The sequence below is a fragment of the Oncorhynchus masou genome, chromosome 32, assembly GCF_036934945.1.
Source record: "Oncorhynchus masou masou isolate Uvic2021 chromosome 32, UVic_Omas_1.1, whole genome shotgun sequence".
In the NCBI taxonomy this organism is placed as follows: Eukaryota; Metazoa; Chordata; class Actinopteri; order Salmoniformes; family Salmonidae; genus Oncorhynchus; species Oncorhynchus masou.
The window spans coordinates 43558839-43579692 of record NC_088243.1 but is presented as its reverse complement, the minus strand read 5'-3'; the positions used below and the strand labels follow the sequence as shown (position 1 = coordinate 43579692).

The 20854-nt window shown below is 41.8% G+C and overlaps 1 protein-coding gene across 1 annotated transcript in view; it reads left to right on the top strand.

Annotated features, from left to right (window-relative positions):
* si:ch211-266g18.6 (synaptotagmin-like protein 1) overlaps nucleotides 1–17716 on the top strand; it is a 51439-nt gene extending 33723 nt beyond the window's left edge. The window contains exons 11-15 of the mRNA XM_064954209.1: nucleotides 7221–7382; nucleotides 7992–8070; nucleotides 10076–10175; nucleotides 16838–17043; nucleotides 17307–17716. Coding sequence (XP_064810281.1) covers nucleotides 7221–7382; nucleotides 7992–8070; nucleotides 10076–10175; nucleotides 16838–17043; nucleotides 17307–17446 — 687 coding nt within the window. The 3' untranslated portion in view covers nucleotides 17447–17716. The remainder of the gene's footprint in view (nucleotides 1–7220; nucleotides 7383–7991; nucleotides 8071–10075; nucleotides 10176–16837; nucleotides 17044–17306) is intronic.
* The last annotated feature ends 3138 nt before the right edge of the window (nucleotides 17717–20854 follow it).

Below are 20854 nucleotides of genomic sequence, written 5' to 3'. Positions count from 1 at the left end.
AAATAATTACCTACTATGTTTAATTGTTATTATCTTAAATTAATCATGTAACAATTAACTCATTAGGAATTTGGGGCACCAAGGGAAAAATTGTTTAATGAGTTAACGTCTCCCGAATTAACTCAAGAATATATAGATATCATAACAGTCACTAATTAATTGTTTCCTCATATCAGTTTCATTCTGAACGTCGCAGACTGAATCTGCACAAATCCGAGTCTCGCTGATCATTCCGTACCACACAAATTGATTTGATTATTTATTAACTAATCAACTAAATGATAACATAGGACACACACACTGTATAGGTTATTGATTATAAACTTAATACGATGACAACAGGTTCCTAGCAGACTAACACAATATGACACTTGTTACACAAGATGGAGAGTTAATGTGTGAAAGTTTCAAATTATTAATTTTTTTGAATGTCGCGCGCTTGCCTTTTCAGCAGAATGTTGTCGCTAGAAAGGTTAAAAATCAAATTACTTCCGCTCTCACTCAAGACCCTGTCCAGGGCCTGCTCGATCAAGGAACAAGCCCACAAGCTTTGTCTATAGACTCTGATACCAAGGTTGTGAAGAAAAAACTTCACGAGCCAATTTCACTCAAAACCTGATAAGGAAATCTGTTTTTTTCACCTTGAACAGAAATGACATCACGTCGTTGCGAACGACCACTCCAGCTTGTGGGGAATATGACCACTAAACGCAACTCAAACAGGCCATACCTGGAAACAGTCCTAGAGGGCTGCTTAACCTCCTGCGCTAATTGATTCAGGCTCGACAGTGTCGCTCATCTCTCAAACATTGTTCAATGAAAAAGGTCTTTGAAGCCAACTTAACATTGGTTAAAAAGGGAATGATGCGAAACTACACTGAGGTTTCGCTCAGACTACCTCACCTCTCACATTGAGACTCATGCTGAAACTACACTTCCAGGACGTATTGCTTGTTCACCCTGTGTATGTTAACAGCCTCGAATCTGAACCCCTGCTACTCGGAGCAGACTTGGATTGTTTACTCCCAATAATGGAAAGGAAACCAACCAAGTATGTTCACAGGTCACAGTGCCGTCTCCACTGACCACACTGTCTTCTCCTAATGCTAGGTGCAACAAAGTCATCAACGAGGGGTGTCTGTCGACAGCACCCCTTGGGAAAAAGACATTTCGAAACCTCTTGGTGCAGAATCTGACCTCAGGACATATTACAATATCTCGTCACATTCAATCGGCAAACCTGATTGACCATTCTTTTCATGATTTTGAGCCAGCAGTCTCTGTGAATGAGCACCTTCCCATCTCCTTGGAGTCGTCCGATACTGTAGCTGAGATTAACTTCTCTTGTCCATCGGACACTTCCGCAAGACTGTGGCCGTCTCAAGAATAAAAGCATCGACGTGCAGAGTGTACTCTGCTTCCGATGATACATTTTTCTCTTTAAAGCGGACTGAAACCCCTCAAAATGAAACTAACAACATCAGTCCCGCAACTGACCCGATGAACTTCACTGGTGAAACACTATGTGATATTACAGACAGATATCCTAGTCTCAGTTCGCAGGTACTGGAACGGTTGGCACATGCGTACGCTGTGGTGACTGACAGGCCTCGACAACCACTGAGCATTTTAAAGCACCAACACCAGGAGATTTGGTTGAAAGGTTACAGCCAATCTACTACCAATGCGGCTGCTGACAACTCGTGCAAAGGATTCGACATTGTCGCGATCACCGTCAAAATCGTGGAAATGACCGGACCAAGGTGCAGCGTGGTAGGCATACATTTCTCTTTATTATAAATGTCAAAAAACGAATGTGAATCTTACTAGGGCTATACAGGCCACTAACAAAGACAACTACCCACAAAATCCAAAAGGAAAAAAGGCTGCCTAAGTATGATTCCCAATCCGAGACAATGATAGACAGCTGTCCCTGATTGAGAACCATACCAGGCCAAAACATAGAAACACAGAAAACCCAAGTTTCCCACCCGGGTCACACCCTGACAGACATTTGTGTTTGTGCCTCGGACACCAACACCAACCACTGATGGGGGTCCCAAGACACAAAGGGGGGGGGGGTTACTAGCCCATACCCATGATGAGAGTCAAAACTCTACAGCTACCGTACTCACCAGTTTCTCCCAAGAGGTCAATAAGCCATCCCTGTAGACTGTCCGAAGCTAGTGCCTTACAGCTGTAGACTTATCATGTAGTTATCAACTTAGGATGGTGCCGTAAACAAAACACACTAAGTAGGAATGCTCTAGATATGAAATTAAACACAGATAATAATACACCTTATGGAACAGCGAGGACTGTTAATTATAACAGTCATCAGATTGATAGTCACGTTGTTGTTTGAACGAAACTGACTTCTCTCCATCTCTCACGTTTTCTGAGAGATGGAGACCAACAGTGTATTTCTTTGTTACTGCGTGTTCTGGTAAACATCACGGAAATTAACTGATTACGGGTGAGCATGAGACATCATTATTAAACCCCTGTTCCCTCAAAGGGGACTCCGTGGTGCTTGGAACTCACATTCCTGTACAAGTAAGGCTAACTTTTCACTAGATGCTAAGCTAACAAAGGAAGAGCAGCCATGTTTCCTTTGTTCACAGGGCGACACCCTGTTCCGTGGGAAATGGAAGTTCCGCCTCCTTGCGAGTTCCGTTCGATTTCAGAATTCTGCTATCGGTGATCCCTAGGTGGTGATGAATCACCAGTATATTTTTGTGAAAAAAAATGATTATATGACAGCAACCATATTTCACATCTGTTGCAACTGGTTACACTTATGATAGCCACTTTCAGGTTAATTCAAGTTTAATTCCCAGATAGCCTATAAAGGGATGATTAATCAATAACATCAATTACATTTACTTTGGCAAGCTCATTGAGTCCAACTCCGACAGTACTAATCCAGTATTGACGGAAGTCCCTCCTCTGCTAGAATCCCTTGTGAGTTCAGCTTTCAGGGGTAAGTGACCCCTGGTTGTAAAGAATCACCAATTGGTGAGAAAAAATATATGTTTAAAAAAACCTTTCCATTGAGGCCCAACATCATCTCACATTTTGTGAAAGTGGTTACTCTTCTGATATCCAGCCATTCTAAACGGATTAAATATCGTTGTCTCATTCAATTTTAACAAGGATGTTAAATTGCTGAACATACCTTTTCAGGTAGATCATTTGGGTGAGGTCCAAATTGACCAATGAGGCATTTTAAACTTTTCCACATTAACCTAGATACAGCAACGATTTCAGGTTAATTAAAGTTTAAGTCCCAGATAGCCTGTACAGGTCTTTAACATTGATTAATCAAGCAAATTTGCTTTTTCATTCACATCCTAATCCCACATTGCTGATCCAGTATTGATGGCTCATTAACATGTTTAAATAGATACAAATAGTTTTTGCAGCTTCCAACAACTCAAAACCCAAACTTATTATTATTATTTTTTTAAATCTCATGCTCTGGGTTCCCAGTCCACTGCTAATTATCGAACCCTCACTCATAAAAGGATTGGTCGCTGACCTCGGCAGCATTACAAACCTCGACTATGCCATTAGTGGAAAAACAGCAGAAATTAAGACAAACGCTCTCCAAAATCAAGCATCGGGCGCAGGCCTTGTAAGGTTCTCTCCAGTTTAGCTCTGATGTATCACAATCAGAGATTGGCATTGGTCCAATACCACAGTGCATGGCTGAAGCACAAGCAAGAAGTGGTTGATATGAAGGGATAGGTGGAGAGAACTGGGAAACTAATGACAACAGCAGAAAACAAAAATATTCTGCTCGCCGAAGAACTGCAGTTAAAAACTGAACAATTAAAAGTAATTGCAAAAACATATTACAATGAACAAGCACAAACTCTTCAACAAAATCGTCTTCTACAGGAACAACTCGATTTAGCCAAAACTAAATATGATGAAGTTTACACCAAACTAGATGAATCTGAAGAGCTAGCTAAAAACAAGGGTGAGCAACTTGATGCCCTGCAAGCAGTTTTGATGAACATTACTCAAAGAAATAATGTTCTAGTCTAAATGCTGCAGACAAAAGACGATCAGTTAATGAACACAATGACCAAGTTAGATGACAAATCAACAGAACTCATTGAAGTCACTGACCAAATTAATGATGAGAGACCTCAGGTGATGAGGATGGAAATATAGATTTCTAAGCAAGCGGAGGAAATCTCATCACTGAATCTCTCACTCCGTACTCAAGTCCTCTACCTGCAAACCACAACAGTTAAATGTGAGGCCGAACGGAGCAAGTGCGACACTCACGTGTCTGAAATAAGTACTCTAAGTGCCCAAGTGGACTCTGCTATGCACAGAAAACCACCTTCTTAGGTACCATCTGGAGAAATTCCAGAACAGTCACGTGCTGCAGCGTGACTACCTAACCAGGCAACCGAGCTCGGTACACAAAGGAGTGAAGACGAAAAAAGGTCTGACTTTGCCTCCCCCAGGTGGTCCTCAGTCTTCTCCTCTTGGCCATTCGGCACATAGTAATATGGAGCCTCTTTTCCAACAAAGCCAAAGTTTGGCTTCTCCTCTTTGACTTTCGGCCCCAGTTTCCTCACAGGATGAAGCCAACCCTCTCTGCCCACTTGGCACAGAACGCCCTGACAAACTCGTAAAAAACTTCCACACTTTTGACCCTGTTCCAGGTAAGCCAAACGACACTGAGACTTTCCTAGCAGACAGAGAGGACGCCTTTGATGGCTACCCGAACACTATGGGTTCTGGCAGGCTTTACCTGTTGAAGATAACGTCGAATAGACATGTGACAAGGTTCATTCGGAAAACTACTATACTAAACTTGGCACGGCTTTGAAAATATAATTCAGTGGTCGACTCATAAACACGACAGCTCGCTGGCTAACACTGTCAAACAAGCATGGAGTGAACACCCTCGAGCTTAGGCATCCTTTAACTTCCTTTGGTCTCCTCACTGAAACAGGAATGGAAGAGCTGATACCATTCAAACAAATGTTTCTCTCGAACATGTATCCCAACTTCATTACCTACTTGGGCCCTACAGCCCACATTGGTTTGCCAATCTCAGAACTCAGAGCTTGCAAGCACAGCTTTTGAGGCATCAAAGGTGCAAAGCGCTGAGTGTCCTGACACGTTGGTTTTGAAGTTTGAACAGGAGCATCCACTCCAGTTAGAGGGTGCATTATCAGGTGTTGGAGCATTGAGAGATGACGCACAACAATGATTTCTACCACGAAACCACAATACCAATACCCACTGCAGTCAAAATAATGGTAAAGAACGTTGCCATAATATATCCCATTTAGCAGACGCTTTTGTCCAAAGCGACTTACAAGTCGGCTGGGGCCACTACTTTTACATATGGGTGGCCCCAGCGGGAATCGAACCCACGACGCTTGGCGTTGCAAGCGCCATGCTCTACCGACTGAGCCACACAGTTGCCATCAAAACGACTACCACTACAATCGACCCGATTGCTACGTTCCTGCACCCAACCCACACAAAGTGTCAGAGCACAAAAGTTATACTGTTACATAAGGCGCCAATGTAAACTGAGATTTTTGCATATAAATATGCACATTATCGAACAAAACATACATGTATTGTGTAACATGATGTCCTATGAGTGTCATCTGATGAAGATCATCAAAGGTTAGTGATTAATTTTATCTATATTTCTGCTTTTTTGTGACTCCTATCTTTGGCTGGAAAATGGCTGTGTGTTTTTTCGACTTGGAGGTGATCTAACATAACCATATGTTGTGCTTTAGCTGTAAAGCATTTTTGAAATCGGACACGATGGGTAGATTAACAAGATGTTTATTTTTCATTTGCTGTATTGGACTTGTCAAAGAGAGAGAGAAAGAGAAGCAACACTTGCATACATGGCATTGTCATGCTGTAGGGTCATGTCAGGATGAGCCTGCAGGAAGGGAGGAGGATGTCTTCCCTGTAATGCACAGAGTTGAGATTGCCTGCAATGACAACAAGCTCAGTCCGATGATGCTGTGACACAATGCCCCAGACCATGACGAACCCTCCACCTCCAAATCGATCCCGCTCCAGAATACAGGCCTCGGTGTAACGCTCATTCCTTTGACGATAAATGTAAATCCGACCATCACCCCTGGTGAGACAAAACCCCGACTTTTTGCCAGTCCGGTCTGGTCCTGCTACGGTGGGTTTGTGCCCATTGGCAATGTTGTTGCCGGTGCTGTCTGGTGTGGACCTGCTTTACAACAGACAGTCCAGCCTCTCTCAGCCTACTGCGGACAGTCTGAGCACTGATGAAGGGATTGTTCATTCCTGGTGTAACTCGCGGGCAGTTGTTGTGCCATCCTGTACCTGTCCCGCAGGTGTGATGTTCAGGTGTACCAATTCTGTGCAGGTGTTACGCATGGTCTGCCACTGCGAGGACGATCAGCTGTCTGTCCTGTCTCCTTGTAGTGCTGTCTTAGGTGTCTTAGGTGTCTCACAGTACGGACATTGCAATTTGATGCCCTGGCCACATCTGCAGTCCTCATGTCTAAGGCACTGTCACGCAGATGGGCAGGGACCCTGGGCTTCTTTCTTTTTGGTGTCTTTAGTGTCCTAAGTTTTCATAACTGTGACCTTAATAGCCTACCGTCTGTAAGCTGTTACAGGCTGAATGCACCGCTCGCATCGCATTTTGATGGTAACGTCTCTGGTGGGGAAATACAAATTTTATGCGGATTTTAGAATATTAGCATGAAAATCTGAAACCAATTGCATGGAAACCTATCTAGTAACAGATCATTTTTATTTTATTCTAATGCTGCATTCATAACAAGTGGGACACTTTGAAAATACTACGCGTTACCTGGAAGCAACAGGTTTTGTGCGTTTACATGCTCTGAGCTAACGCAGATTGGCTAATGGCAAACAAGCTGCGTCAACCATAAACGATTATAGTGTTGAAAAACCATGCACTAGATTTATTTTGATAAATAATGTTTTGTTGTTGCATTTAACTGTCAAATTCTGTTACCGAGGTTATTTTCTTAGTAGTTGAGTTCATCATGTGCTAGAAGTCAGATCTCAGGGATGACGAGATTCCCACTAGTAATTACGAGTTGGACGGGCTTTCAAGTGGATTATATCCTCGTATTTACGAATTTACAAGATGTTATGAACGCAGCTTATCCTCTTAACACTTAATCTTTTATTTCATTTTTTTTGTACAGTACAAGATGACGATGGATGATCTGAAGGGCAGGACACTGAACCTTTCTGTGTGGCACAATGACTCCAGAGGGAGAAATGTCTTTCTGGGGCAGGTAGACATTGACCTTAAGACCTGGGACTGGGGGCATGAGACCCTTACCTGGTACAACCTACAGCCCAAGGTAAATAGCATTTACTGTATAAAAGTTGTGCAATTTATACAGAAAGAAACACCACAAGGCAGCTTGGTACATTGCCTCCAAGGCGTTGAGGTCAATCCCATTTTAATGTAGTCTTTTCAGGTGGATTTGAAATGTAATTAATGACAAAATGCACCATTACTTTCAAAGAGGATTATTTTCAGTTAAATCTCAATTCACTTTCTGAATTTCCTGAAAAGCCTGCTTATTTGTCCCACCACTGACCTGAGCAGGTCTTTGGTAAGGAGGAGTTTCCTGGAAATAAACCACAACACAAATATTATTGTAGAACATGTGATAAAACCCAGCTGGACACCACCTCTCCCTCCCTGACCAACATTGGCCCTGATATGGAGATTAAATGCTATGTGCAGTAAGAGACGAGTTCATACTTTATTGATCCCCAAGGATAGATTAGTTTGTCGACCTGACAAACCCACAATAAGAATAAAAAAATATAACAAGACATCAAGAACAACTATTGGATATAACGTACGTTTGTAAATGTTTTGGAAACAAAAATCAGTAAGAGCAACACTCAATTATAAATGCCTGTGTGTTAAGTTATCATCCACTTGTTTTTATTTGCAGAATCCTGGCGTTCAGGACTCTCCTGAATATCATGGACTGTTGACAGTAGCACTGAAATATATTCCCCCTGGCTCAACAGGTACTGATATGATATGCCTGTCTCTTTCGTGAATGGGGTAGCATTATGGTATGATAGAAAAAATGACAACTAATTCATGTTTAAATCACTTTACTGATCCAAAACGTTTAAAAAATATATATGTATACAGTACCAGTTTGGATACACCTACTCATTCAAGGGTTTTTCTTTATTTTTAGTATTTTCTACATTGTAGAATAATAGTGACGACATCCAAACTATTAAATAACATATGTGATCAATTGTTAACAGAAAATGTTAAACATATCCAAATATATTTGATATTTTAGAATCTTCAAAGTAGCCAGCCTTTGCCTTGATGACAGCTTTGCACACTCTTGGCCTTCTCTCAACCGACTTCACCTGGAATGCTTTTACAACAGTCTTGAAGGAGTTCCCACATATGCTGAGCATAGGTTGTCTACTTTTCCTTCACTTTGCGGTCCAACTCATCCCAAACCATCTCAATTGGGTTGAGGGCGGGTGATTGTGGAGGCGAGGTCATCTGATGCAGCACTCCATCAATCGCCTTCTTGGTCAAACCGGTCTAATGTCCATCACTCATGTTTCTTGGCCCAAGCAATCTCTTCTTCTTATTGGTGTCCTTTAGTAGTGGTTTCTTTGCAGCAGTTCGGCCATGAAGGCCTGATTCACGCAGTCTCCTCTGAACAGTTGATGTTGAGATGTGTCTGTTACTTAAACTCTGTGAAGCATTTATTTGGGCTGCAATTTCTGAGGCTGGTAACTCTAACGAACTTATCCTCATCAGCAGAGGTAACTCTGGGTCTTCCTTTCCTGTGGCGGTCCTCGTAAGAGCCAGTTTCATCATAACGCTTGATGGTTTTTGTGACTGCACTTGAGGAGACTTTAAAAGTTCTGGAAATGTTATGGATTGACTGACCTGCATGTCTAAAAGTAATGATGGACTGTTGTTTCTATTTGCTTATTTGAGCTGTTCTTGCCATAATATGGACTTAGCATTTTACAAAATAGGGCTATCTTCTGTATACCACCCCTACCTTGTCACAACACAAATGATTGGCTCAAACATATTAAGGAATGAAATTCCCCAAATTAACTTTTAACTAGGCAGACCTGTTAATTGATATGCATTCCAGGTGACTACATCATGAAGCTGGTTGAGAGAATGTGAGTGTGGAAAGCTGTCATCAAGCAAAGTGTAGCTATTTGATGAATCTCAAATCTCAAATATATTTTGATTTGTTTAACATGTTTGTTTACTTCAATGATTCCATGTGTGTCATTTCATAGTTTTGATGTCTTCACTATTATTCTACAATGTAGAAAATAGTACAAATAAAGAAAAACCTCTTTAATGAGTTGGTGTGTCCAAACTTTTGACTGGAACTGTATGTTTAACCTTTATTTTAGGCACGTCAACAACACATGTAGTGCACATTTTGCAGACCTCAATCAATTAGTGTCATAAAACAATTATCCATTTTTCTTACTGAACCTCTTCCTCCCCTAGCGATTTCACAATCTACAAAAATACAATATCACACCTATCTCACAATCTACAATTATGGTGCCACTCTGCACACACAAGCTTGTTAGCTAGCTAGCGCAAAGGACATTCAAAGTTCCTTCATAGAAGCTGCTCCTCCTAGGTATAATTCTGTGGACCTAATTCACCTGGCATAATGTGATGCCCAGCACTTCAAGCCTCTTTCTCAACCCGCTCTTACTGTCTCCCCACCCGCAACATTTTAGTTACATATTGCACCATAGGCTACACATCATCAAAGGTTGATTTCACAGGTTAAAAAAGGAACAGAAACAAACAATATAAACCGTTACTTTTTTGGGGTTCAAACCGGTCGGGACAGTGTAAAGAAACCAAACCGATTTAATTTTTTTTGGGTTACAACCCCTGAAGAAGACTAGATTAGTCAATAGTCATGTAGTACATATTGAAAGACGTGGGACACTGAATTAGCTCTCTGATCATCAATATTGGATATTGTGCCTCCTCTTCTTGCAGGTGTTGACAAGAATAACTCAGGGGAGGTCCATGTGTGGCTGAAGGAGGCCAGAGAGCTGCATAAGCTAAAGCCTCAGGGTGTCGACTCCTTTGTGAAGTGGTGAGTAGAAGACAGGTTTAATAGAATGGCGTCTGAGGCATGTATGGTAACATACATGAGTTTAGCGGGTGTAGCAAAATGCTTGTGTTTCTAGCTCTGACAGTGCAGTAATAGCTAACAAGTAATATCTAACAATAACACAACATATACCCAATATACACAAATCTAGTAAAGGAATAGATTTAAGAAAGTAAAAATATACGGACAAGCGATGTCAGAGCGGCATTGAATGAGATACAGTAGAATAGTATAGGATAACGCAATTTCATATGAGATGGGTAATGAAAGATATGTGGACATTATTAAAGTGACTGGTGTTCCATTTATTAAAGTGGCCAGTGATTTAAAGTCTATGTATATACAGTTGAAAACATAAGTTTACATACACTTAGGTTGGAGTCATTAAAACTCGTTTTTCAACCACTCCGCAAATTTCTTGTTAATAAATTATAGTTTTGGCAAGTCGGTCAGGACATCTACTTTGTGCATGACACATGTCATTTTTCCAACAATTGTTTACAGACAGATTATTTCACTTATAATTCACTCTATCACAATTCCAGTGGGTCAGAAGTTTACATACACTGAGATGACTGTGCCTTTAAACAGCTTGGAAAATTCCAGAAAATTATGTCATGGCTTTAGAAGCTTCTGATGGGCCCATTGACATAATTTGAGTCAATTGGAGGTGTACCTGTGGATGTATTTCAAGGCCTACCTTCAAACTCAGTGCCTCTGGTAAACATCATGGGAAAATCAAAAGAAATCAGCCAAAAACTCAGAAAACAATTGTAGTTCTCCACAAGGCTGGTTCATCCTTAGGAGCAATTTTCTTCTCCTGAAGGTACCATGCTCATCTCAACAATAGTACGCAAGTATAAACACCATGGGACCACGCAGCCGTCATACCGCGCAGGAAGGAGATGCAGTCTGTCTCCTAGAGATGCGAAAACTGCAAATCAATCCCAGAACAACAGCAAAGGACCTTGTGAAGATGCTGGAGGAAACGGGTACTAAAGAATCTATATCCACAATAAAACGAGTCCTATATCGACATAACCTGAAAGGCCGCTCAGCAAGGAAGAAGCCACTGCTCAAAAAACGCCATAAAAAAAGCCAGACTACGGTTTGCAACTGCACATGGCGACAAAGATCATACATTTTGGAGAAATTTCCTCTGGTCTGCTGAAACAAAAATAGAACTGTTTGGCCATAATGACCATCGTTATGTTTAGAGGAAAAAGGAGGGCGACTTGCAACCCGAGAACACCATCCTATCCGTGAAGCACGGGGGTGGCAGCATCATGTTTGTGGGGGTGCTTTGCTGCAGGAGGGACTGGTGCACTTCACAAAATAGATGGCATTATGAGAAGGAAAAATATGTGGATATATTGAAGCAACATCTCAAAACATCAGTCAGGAAGTTAAAGCTTGGTCGCAAATGGGTCTTCCAAGTGAGCAATAACCCCATGCATACTTCCAAAGTTGTGGCAAAATGGCTTCAGGACAACAAAGTCAAGGTATTGGAGTGGCCATCACAAAGCCATGACCTCAATCCTATAGAACATTTGTGGGCAGAACTGAAAAAGCGTGTGCGATCAAGGAGGCCTACAAACCTGACTCAGTTAAACCAGCATTGTCAGGAGGAATGGGCCAAAATTAACCCAACTTATTGTGGGAATCTTGTGGAGGCTACCCGAAACGTTTGACCCAAGTTAAACAATTTAAAGGCAATGCTACCAAATACTGAATGTATGTAAACTTCTGACCCACCGTGAATGTGATGAAAGAAATAAAAGCTGAAATAAATCCTTCTCTCTCAATATTATTCTGACATTTCACATTCTTAAAATAAATTGGTGATCTTAACTGACCTAAGACAGGGAATTTGTACTAGGATTAAATGTCAGGAATTGTGAAACGGAGTTGAAATATATTTGGATAAGGTGTATGTAAACTTCCGACTTCAACTGCATTTTTTTATTTTTCCCCTTTTTCTCCCCATTTTTCGTGGTATCCAATTGTTAGTAGTTACTATCTTGTCTCATCGCTACAACTCCCGTACGGGCTCGGGAGAGACGAAGGTCGAAAGCAATGCGTCCTCCGAAACACAACCCAACCATGCTGCACTGCTTCTTAACACAGTGCGCATCCAACCCGGAAGCCAGCCGCACCAATGTGTCAGAGGAAACACCATGCACCTGGCGACCTGGTTAGCGTGCACTGCGCACGGCCCGCCACAGGAGTCGCTAGTGCGCGATGAAACAAGGATATCCCTACCGGCCAAACCCTCTCTAACCCGGACAACCTCCCGGTCGCGGCCGGCTGCGACAGAGCCTGGGCGTTAACCCAGAGTCTCTGGTGGCACAGCTACCACTGCGATGCAGTGCCCTAGACCACTGCGTTGCCCGGGAGGCCTAACTGTATTTTATAATGTAAAAAAAAAGAATTCTGGGCTAACAATTTTTTGAAATAATACATTAATAAAAAACGAAATACTGCAGTTTCCTCAGAGCAGGAAGCGAGGCAGCCTGTCGACGCCATTTTCACGACTCTCCATATTTTGTCTCAATTAATACTTTAAATGTATTTATTTTACCTTTTATTTTGACATGGAGTCATGCTGAGACCAAGGGCACTTTTGTAGGCGAGCCCTGTAATTACAAAAATATACACATCAATACCAAAGTGAAATGTAAACCAGAGATAGAAAACAAACACATTATTCAGGAAAAAGGTTCTCAATCAGCCATCTGAATTTACTCAATGCCATCCTGGATTAAATAGGCTAAATGATCAATGGGTGAGTGAATTATCTTCGCTTTATGCCCTACAATTTGCAAACACTCTGATGTGACCATCATGTCAATACCACCAGGAGCTTGGTCTCTCTCTGCAACTGCATTTGTACCAATCTCAAATGCAAGTGGGCCTACACTTCCAAAATATCAAACTTTTGTGTCACGAATATCACCGAAGGTGACTCCCCTTCTGGTTTGGGTGGCGCTCGGCGCTTGTCGTCGCCGGTCTACTAGCTGCCACCGATCCATTGTTCTGTGTTCGTTTGGTTTTGTCTAATTGGTTTCACCTGTTTCTTGTTTGGTTGTTAGGGTGGGGTTATTTAAGTTAGTTCAGTCCGCTTCTGTTTGTGCGGGCTTGTTCATCTGTAAGTGTTAGAGTAGTTAGTGTTTTTGCATTTTCTGTTTTTTTCGCTGTCCTTTAGTTTTTCACATTTTGTTGTTCACCTGATTTTTGTTCTTGTGATTTTCTGGACATTAAGGCGTGTTTTTCCCGTATCCTTTGCTCTCTGCGCCTGACTCCACACCTATTCACTCATTTACCGTTACATTTTGAATGACTCCGCTCGTTTATTGACAATGGTGCTGGCTCCGCCAAGCCCTCACACATTGGGCAACAGGTACATTGTTATGCTTTTATTGTTGGTCTCTGGTAATGTGCGACCAAACCCTGGGCCTGTAGATACCCTGCAATCTCTACCGACTCCCCATGATTTTCGAAAACCGAGCAGGTTTTGACCTCTGTTAATCTCAGAAGTCTATTTCCAAAAATAGACATGATTAGAATATGGGGCAATATGACAAATGCAAAACTGGGTAATCAACAGAGCAGTTTTATTCATAAAACGTCCAGCAACCAGAACCACAAACAAATGGTTACAAAAACCCATTGCGCACCAGAGAAAACATGCACTTACAATAAACAATTCCGCACAAAGACATGGGGGGAAAAGAGGGTTAAATACACAACATATCACGAGGGAAATTGATACCAGGTGTGTGACAAGACAAAACAAATGGACCATGAAAAGTGGATCGATGATGGCTAAAAGACCGGCGACGCCAAGCATCGGCCAAACAAAGAGAGGAACCAACTTCGGCAGTATTTGTGACAGTACCCCCTCCCCCCACACCCCCCCTTGATGCGCGGCGCCGGCACCGGCCTCGGGGACGACCCGGAGGGCGAGGAGCAGGGTGATCCGGACGGAGACCGTGGAACTCCTGCAGCATTGAAGGGTCCAACACGTCCTCGACTGGAAACCAGCACCTCTCGTCCGGACCACACCCCTCCCACTCCACGAGGTACTGAAGGCCCCTCACCCGATGCCTCGAATCCAGTATGGATTGAACGGAGTATGCCGGGGCCCCCTCGATGTCAAGAGGGGGCAGAGGAACCTCTCGCACCTCAGACTCCAGGAGAGGAGACCAGCCACCACTGGCCTGAGAGACACATGGAGCGAGGGGTTAATACGGTAATCGGGGGGAAGCTGTAACCTGTAACAAACCTCGTTCACTCTCCCCAGGACTTTAAATGGCCCCACAAACCGCAGGCCAAGCTTCCGGCAGGGCGGGCGTAGGGACAGGTTTCAGGTCGAGAGCCAGACCCAGTCCCCCGGTGCGAACACCACCTCCTCAATGTCCCCGTCCAGCTCGCACACCACAAGTGTTACCAGGCAGGAAGCCGGAAGTATGAGAGTATTATGCATGGGCTGCTCCTCTGTGTCATACAGCCGGGACAGTGCATCTGCTTTCACGTTCTGGGAGCCTGGTCTGTAGGACAGAGTGATAACAAAACGGGTGAAAAACATGCTCCTATCCCAGCTTCGGACGCATTCACCTCAACTATGAACGCCAATGAGAGATCCGGATTGGCCAGCATGTGAGCCGAGGTGAACAGAGCCCTCAGGTGACCAAAAGCCCTGTCCGCCTCAGCAGACCACTGCAAATGTATTGGGCCACCCTTCAGCTGTGAGGTAATGGAAGCCGCTACCTGACCAAATCCCCGGATAAACCTCCGGTAGTAGTTGGCAAACCCTAAGAAACAAATGCACAGGATTGAAATAGTCTACAATCCATGCTTCATGGATTGTAGTGCCAATAAATAAATGTAAAATATTGATGGGGGTTACAGAGGAGTGTAAATTATTATTTTTTTTCATGTTGTATTGTTGTATTTTAATTCTGTAATGTATTGATTGTTGCTGCCTTCTTGGCCAGATCTCCCTTGAAAAAGACACTGGGTCTCAATGGGCTTTTCCTTGTTAAAACCTCACTAGGCTCACGTCCCACATGGCCAACATCCAGTGAAATTGCAGATACAGAATTACCCTATATAAAAATTCAGAAAACATACAAGTATTTCTGCATAGGTTTAAAGATTAACTTCTTATGAATCTAACCACGGTGTCAGATTTAAAAAAAATGTTTTACGGCGAAAGCATACCTTACGATTATTTGAGAACATCGCCCTGCAGACAAATCATTACAAACAGTAACCAGCCAAGTAGAAGAGTTACACAAGTCAGAAATAGAGATACAATGAATCACTTACCTTTGATGATCTACATATGGTTGCACTCAGAAGACAGTAATTTACTCAATAAATGTTTGTTTTGTTCGAAAAAGTCTCTCTTTATATCGAAAAACCTCCGTTTTGTTTGTGCGTTTTCTTCAGTAATCCACAGGCTCAAACACAGTCACAACAGGCAGACAAAAAAATCCAAATTGTATCCGTAAAGTTCATAGAAACATGTCAAACGATGTTTATATTCAAGCCTCATTTTTAGCCTAAATAATCGATAATATTTAAACCGGACAATAATGTCGTCAATATAAAAGGTAAACAAGAAAGGCACTCTCTCGGTCGCGTGCATGAAATACCTCTGTGACACTTCAGGGTCCACTCATTCAGGCTGCTCTGACTCCCTTATTTTTCAGAATACAAGCCTGAAACAATTTCTAAAGACTGTTGACATCTAGTGGAAGGCATAGGAACTGCAAATTGAGTCCTAAGTCAATGGATACTGCAATGGCATTGAATAGAAAACTACAAAACAAAAATAAATCCTGAGTGGATTTTTCTCAGGTTTTCACCTGCCAAATCAGTTCCGTTATACTCAGACACTATTTTAACAGTTTTGGAAACTTTAGAGTGTTTTCTATCCAAATCTACCATATGCATATTCTATCTTCTGGGGCTGAGTAGCAGGCAGTTTAATTTGGCACGCTTTTCATCCAAAATTCCGAATGCTGCCCCCCACCCTAGAGAAGTTAAATAAAGGTTTGAGATCATTCCAAGTGTAAGGTGTAAAAAAAACAAAGCTCATTTACCTAATAGTAGAAAGCAGATCATTCAATCGACGTTCCTACCGGTCCTAGACGATGGAGATATCATCCATATGAATGCAGCTGCAACTTCACTAAAGCCATTAGATGTGGTTTACCATTGTGTACTACACTTTATTACGGGTGACAGGTTTAGTACACATCACTGCATTCTCTACCAAAAGAGCTGACCCCCTTTGATGTCACTTAGCTCCTTTCATTGCTTACATTTTATTTATAAAGCTCTTTTTCAAAAACAACCACTGTACCCAACATCATTGTTAACCTTTAGACATATGAGTTTCCATACCCGGTCTCAGGGATGGCTAACTCTGGGAAAGTCCTTTGGTCTCTACAGAGTTAGAAAGCGAGAGGCATTTTTTTCTCAGCTTCTTAATGAACTAATGTGTTATTTTTTTATTATAGCTTATCATCTATCCAGATGCACAGATATTTGCAAACACAGACACCATATGCTAAAGTCATTAGCGTAATTTTAATGTGCGATAGAAAACAAAATGATTGCATTTTCTACGTCAGTTACATGTTGCCTGACACAAGCAAGAAGAGTCGTCAGAAGACGCGGGTGGTGAAGAAGAGCCAGAAGCCTGTGTATAACCACGCCATGGTGTATGACGGTTTCCGTGCCGGAGAGGTCAGAGAGGCTTGCTGTGAGCTGACTGTGTGGGACCACAACAAACTCTCCAATCAGTTCCTGGGAGGGGTGCGCCTCAGTCTGGGCACAGGTGATTGTTAAACACCATTTTGTCATGATGCTACTTGTGCTTTACTCATGCTTGACAAATGTCTGTGATAGTACGTTTGTAAATTTGTTCCGAAAGGTAATCAATTCCCATGGCTGAAGCACTAAAAACATAGTTAACAACTGAAAAAATAAAGTATGAGATGCTACCATAGTTCGCCTTTGATTTCGGTATAGAAGTTGTTCACTCAATATTTTGCAATGGCTTACTTCTCTGAAATGCCTTACTTTTCTGTTTGATTCCAGGACAAAGCTATGGCAAAAACGTGGACTGGATGGAATCTGTCAATGAGGAAATTCAACTTTGGGAAAATATGCTATCAAGTCCAGATGCTTGGGTGGAGGGTGAGATCCCCCTTCGTTCCTCTATGACCCCGAGGAAGTAGAGGAAGTAGAATAAATCAGTACCGGGAGCGCAGCGCAGCGGTAGTGCTAGAGTCGAACATGCGCACATTTCCATGAGCAACACTTTTCAACTTTCCACCCTCTTCAACTGTACCCCATAATCTACATTCTAACTTTTCTGAATAAAGGAAAACAAATATATCAGGAGGATGAGGTTCGGTAAGAGGTAATTACTGCTCAGAACCTTTTTCTTGTGATAGAGAGTCTTGATTGTGATTAATCAAAGTATAAAGAATTAGAATTGCAATGCATATTTTTTTCAGTGTATTTTTTTATTCACTTATACTTTACTTACAGTACCATTCAAAAGTTTGGACACATCTACTCATTCCAGGGTTTTTCTTAATGTTTACTATTTTCTACATTGTAGAATAATAGTGAAGACATCACAACTATGACATTTTTATTTTACCTTTATTTAACTAGGCAAGTCAGTTAAGAACAAATTCTTATTTACAGTGACAGCCTGTTCAGGGGCAAAACGACATTTTTACCTTGTCAGCTCAGGGATTCAATTTAGCAACCTTTCGGTTACTGGCCCAATGCTCTAACCACTAGGCTACCTGTCACCCCAAAACATAACACATATGGAATCATGTAGTAACCAAAAAAGTGTTAATATATTGAAGATTCTTCAAAGGAGCCACCCTTTGCCTTGATGACAGCTTTGTACACTCTTAGCATTCTCTCAACCAGCTTCACCTGGAATGCTTTTCCAACACTCTTGAAGGAGTTCCCACATATGCTGAGCACTTGTTGGCTGCTTTTCCTTCACTCTGCAGTCCAACTCATCCCAAACCATCTCAATTGGGTTGAGGTTGGGTGATTGTGGAGGCCAGGTCATCTGATGCAGCACTCCAGCAGTCTCCTTCTTGGTCAAATAGCCCTTACACAGCCTGGAGGTGTGTTGGGTCCTTGTCCTGATGAAAAACAAATGATAGTGGGACTAAGTGCAAACTATATGGGATGGCGTATTGCTGCAGAATGCTGTGGTAGCCTTGCATGTTGTGTGCCTTGAATTCTAAATAAATCACAGACGGTGTCACCAGCAAAGCACCTCCTCACCATCACACCTCCTCCATGCTTTTGGGTGGGAACCACACATACAAAGATCAACCGATCACCTTCTCTGCATCTCACATAAACACTGAAGTTGGAACCAAAAATCTCTAATATGGACCTATCAGACCAAACGACAGATTTCCACCGGTCTAATGTCCATTGCTTGTGTTACTTGGCCCAAGCAAGTCTCTTCTTGTTATTGGTGTCCTTTAGTAGTGGTTTCTTTACCGAAATTAGACTATGAAGGCCTGATTCACAAAGTCTCCTCTGAACAGTTGATGTTGAGATGTGTCTGTTACTTGAACTCTGTGAAGCATTTATTTGGACTGCAATTTCTGAGGCTGGTAATTGTAATGAACTTTTCCTCTGCAGCAAAGGTACAGTGCCTTGTGAAAGTATTCGGCCCCCTTAAACTTTGCGACCTTTTGCCACATTTCAGGCTTCAAACATAAAGATATAAAACTGTATTTTTTTGTGAAGAATCAACAACAAGTGGGACACAATCATGAAGTGGAACGACATTTATTGGATATTTCAAACTTTTTTAACAAATCAAAAACTGAAAAATTGGGCGTGCAAAATTATTCAGCCCCTTTACTTTCAGTGCAGCAAACTCTCTCCAGAAGTTCAGTGTTATGTATGTAATTATGTGTTATGTATGTAATTATGTAAATTGTCAGGGAAATTGCAAGATTATGTTATAATGCTTGTATTGCATTACAATGGTTGATTTATTCGACAGAATAGAGTATTCTGATAATTATTCTGTGTGTGTTCTGCTGAGGATGGGCCTCTGAGATAACACGGACAGAGGCGATTTACGATGTCTTTGGGTGATCAAACCTAAAGATCCTTCCAGAGATCATGAGTTAATGTTTCTGCTCTATAACCGTACAATGGAGAGATGGTTCTAGTTTAACCACCACAAAGTGTAAAAATCAAGTTATGTTTGTAAAATGGTCACGGCTTTATGTACCTTTTTTGTACGGTACTGCGTAATACATTATTGTTAAAATCTAGTGCTGACTGAACTAATGTGGGACAAGGGCAGAATTGTGCTGACTTTACACGGAACATTGCGAGACAGAATCTGGGACCAGGATGACATTGTTTCACAGGATGAAAGAAAGGTCAATTGGATAACAAAGCAAGCACTCTATCATGTAGTAAGTGTCTTCCTTTATGTGCAATCAGTTAATGCATTACCCTGTTTATCTCTCAATACCACAAGGATGATTGATGCAAGTGAAGTTTGGTCTAGTGCTGTAGGTTGGTTATCTTAGAATTCAGCATGTCACGGTCTTCCGAGAAGGATCGGAGGACCAAAATGCGGTGTGGTATGTGTTCATGATGAATATTTTATTAAAGAAAGTACTGAACAAGGAATACAAAAACAATAAACAAATAACGACCATGAAGCTATCATAAGGACTGTGCTGACACAAGCAACTGACATAGACGATCACCCACAAACAAACTGAAACCCAGGCTACCTCGGTATGATTCTCAATCAGAGACAACTAATGACACCTGCCTCTGATTGAGAACCATACTAGGCCAAAACATAGAAATCCCAAAATCATAGAAAAACGAACATAGACTGCCCACCCCAACTCACACCCTGACCATACTAAATAATGACAAAAACAACAGAAATAAAGATCAGAACGTGACACAGCAGGTAATAATTCTTCAAGTCATAACATAATGTATTGAGTGTATTTTCCAATTCTGGGGTTCATTTGACTAACGGTGTATATTAATATTTCAGCGTTAGTGTATTGGTTTATGGCAGCCATCTTTGATTATTTGAATCTTTTTTTAATCTGTTTGTGTAAATGATTTAAATCTCAGTTGGTATACTCAACATTGGCATTCCAAAATACTTCAAAACACATTCACAGCTGTAATACGCTGAAAGATCAACTTGTACCAAAACGTTACGAAGAGAAAAGTATGGAGAAGTGAAGGAACTGATCGTGATCCGAAGCATACCACCTCATCTGTGAAACATGGCTTGGGCATGGCTTTTTAAGTCAAAGAAGTGAAATGTTCTGCAATGGCCAAGTCAATCACCTGACCTGAATCCACTTGAGAATGCATTTCACTTGCTGAAGGCGAATCTGAAGGTTAAATACCACAAGAACAAGCAGGAACTGAAGACAGCTGCAGTAAAGGTCTGGCAGAGCATCATCAGGGAAGAAACCCAGCATATGGTTGAATGTCACCATGTAGCAAAAAAAAATGCTCCATCGTCAAATTCGTGTTCGCTTCAGTTCTTTCAGTTTTGTTCAAAGGATTGTGTTGTTAGCGTTAGCAAATTATGT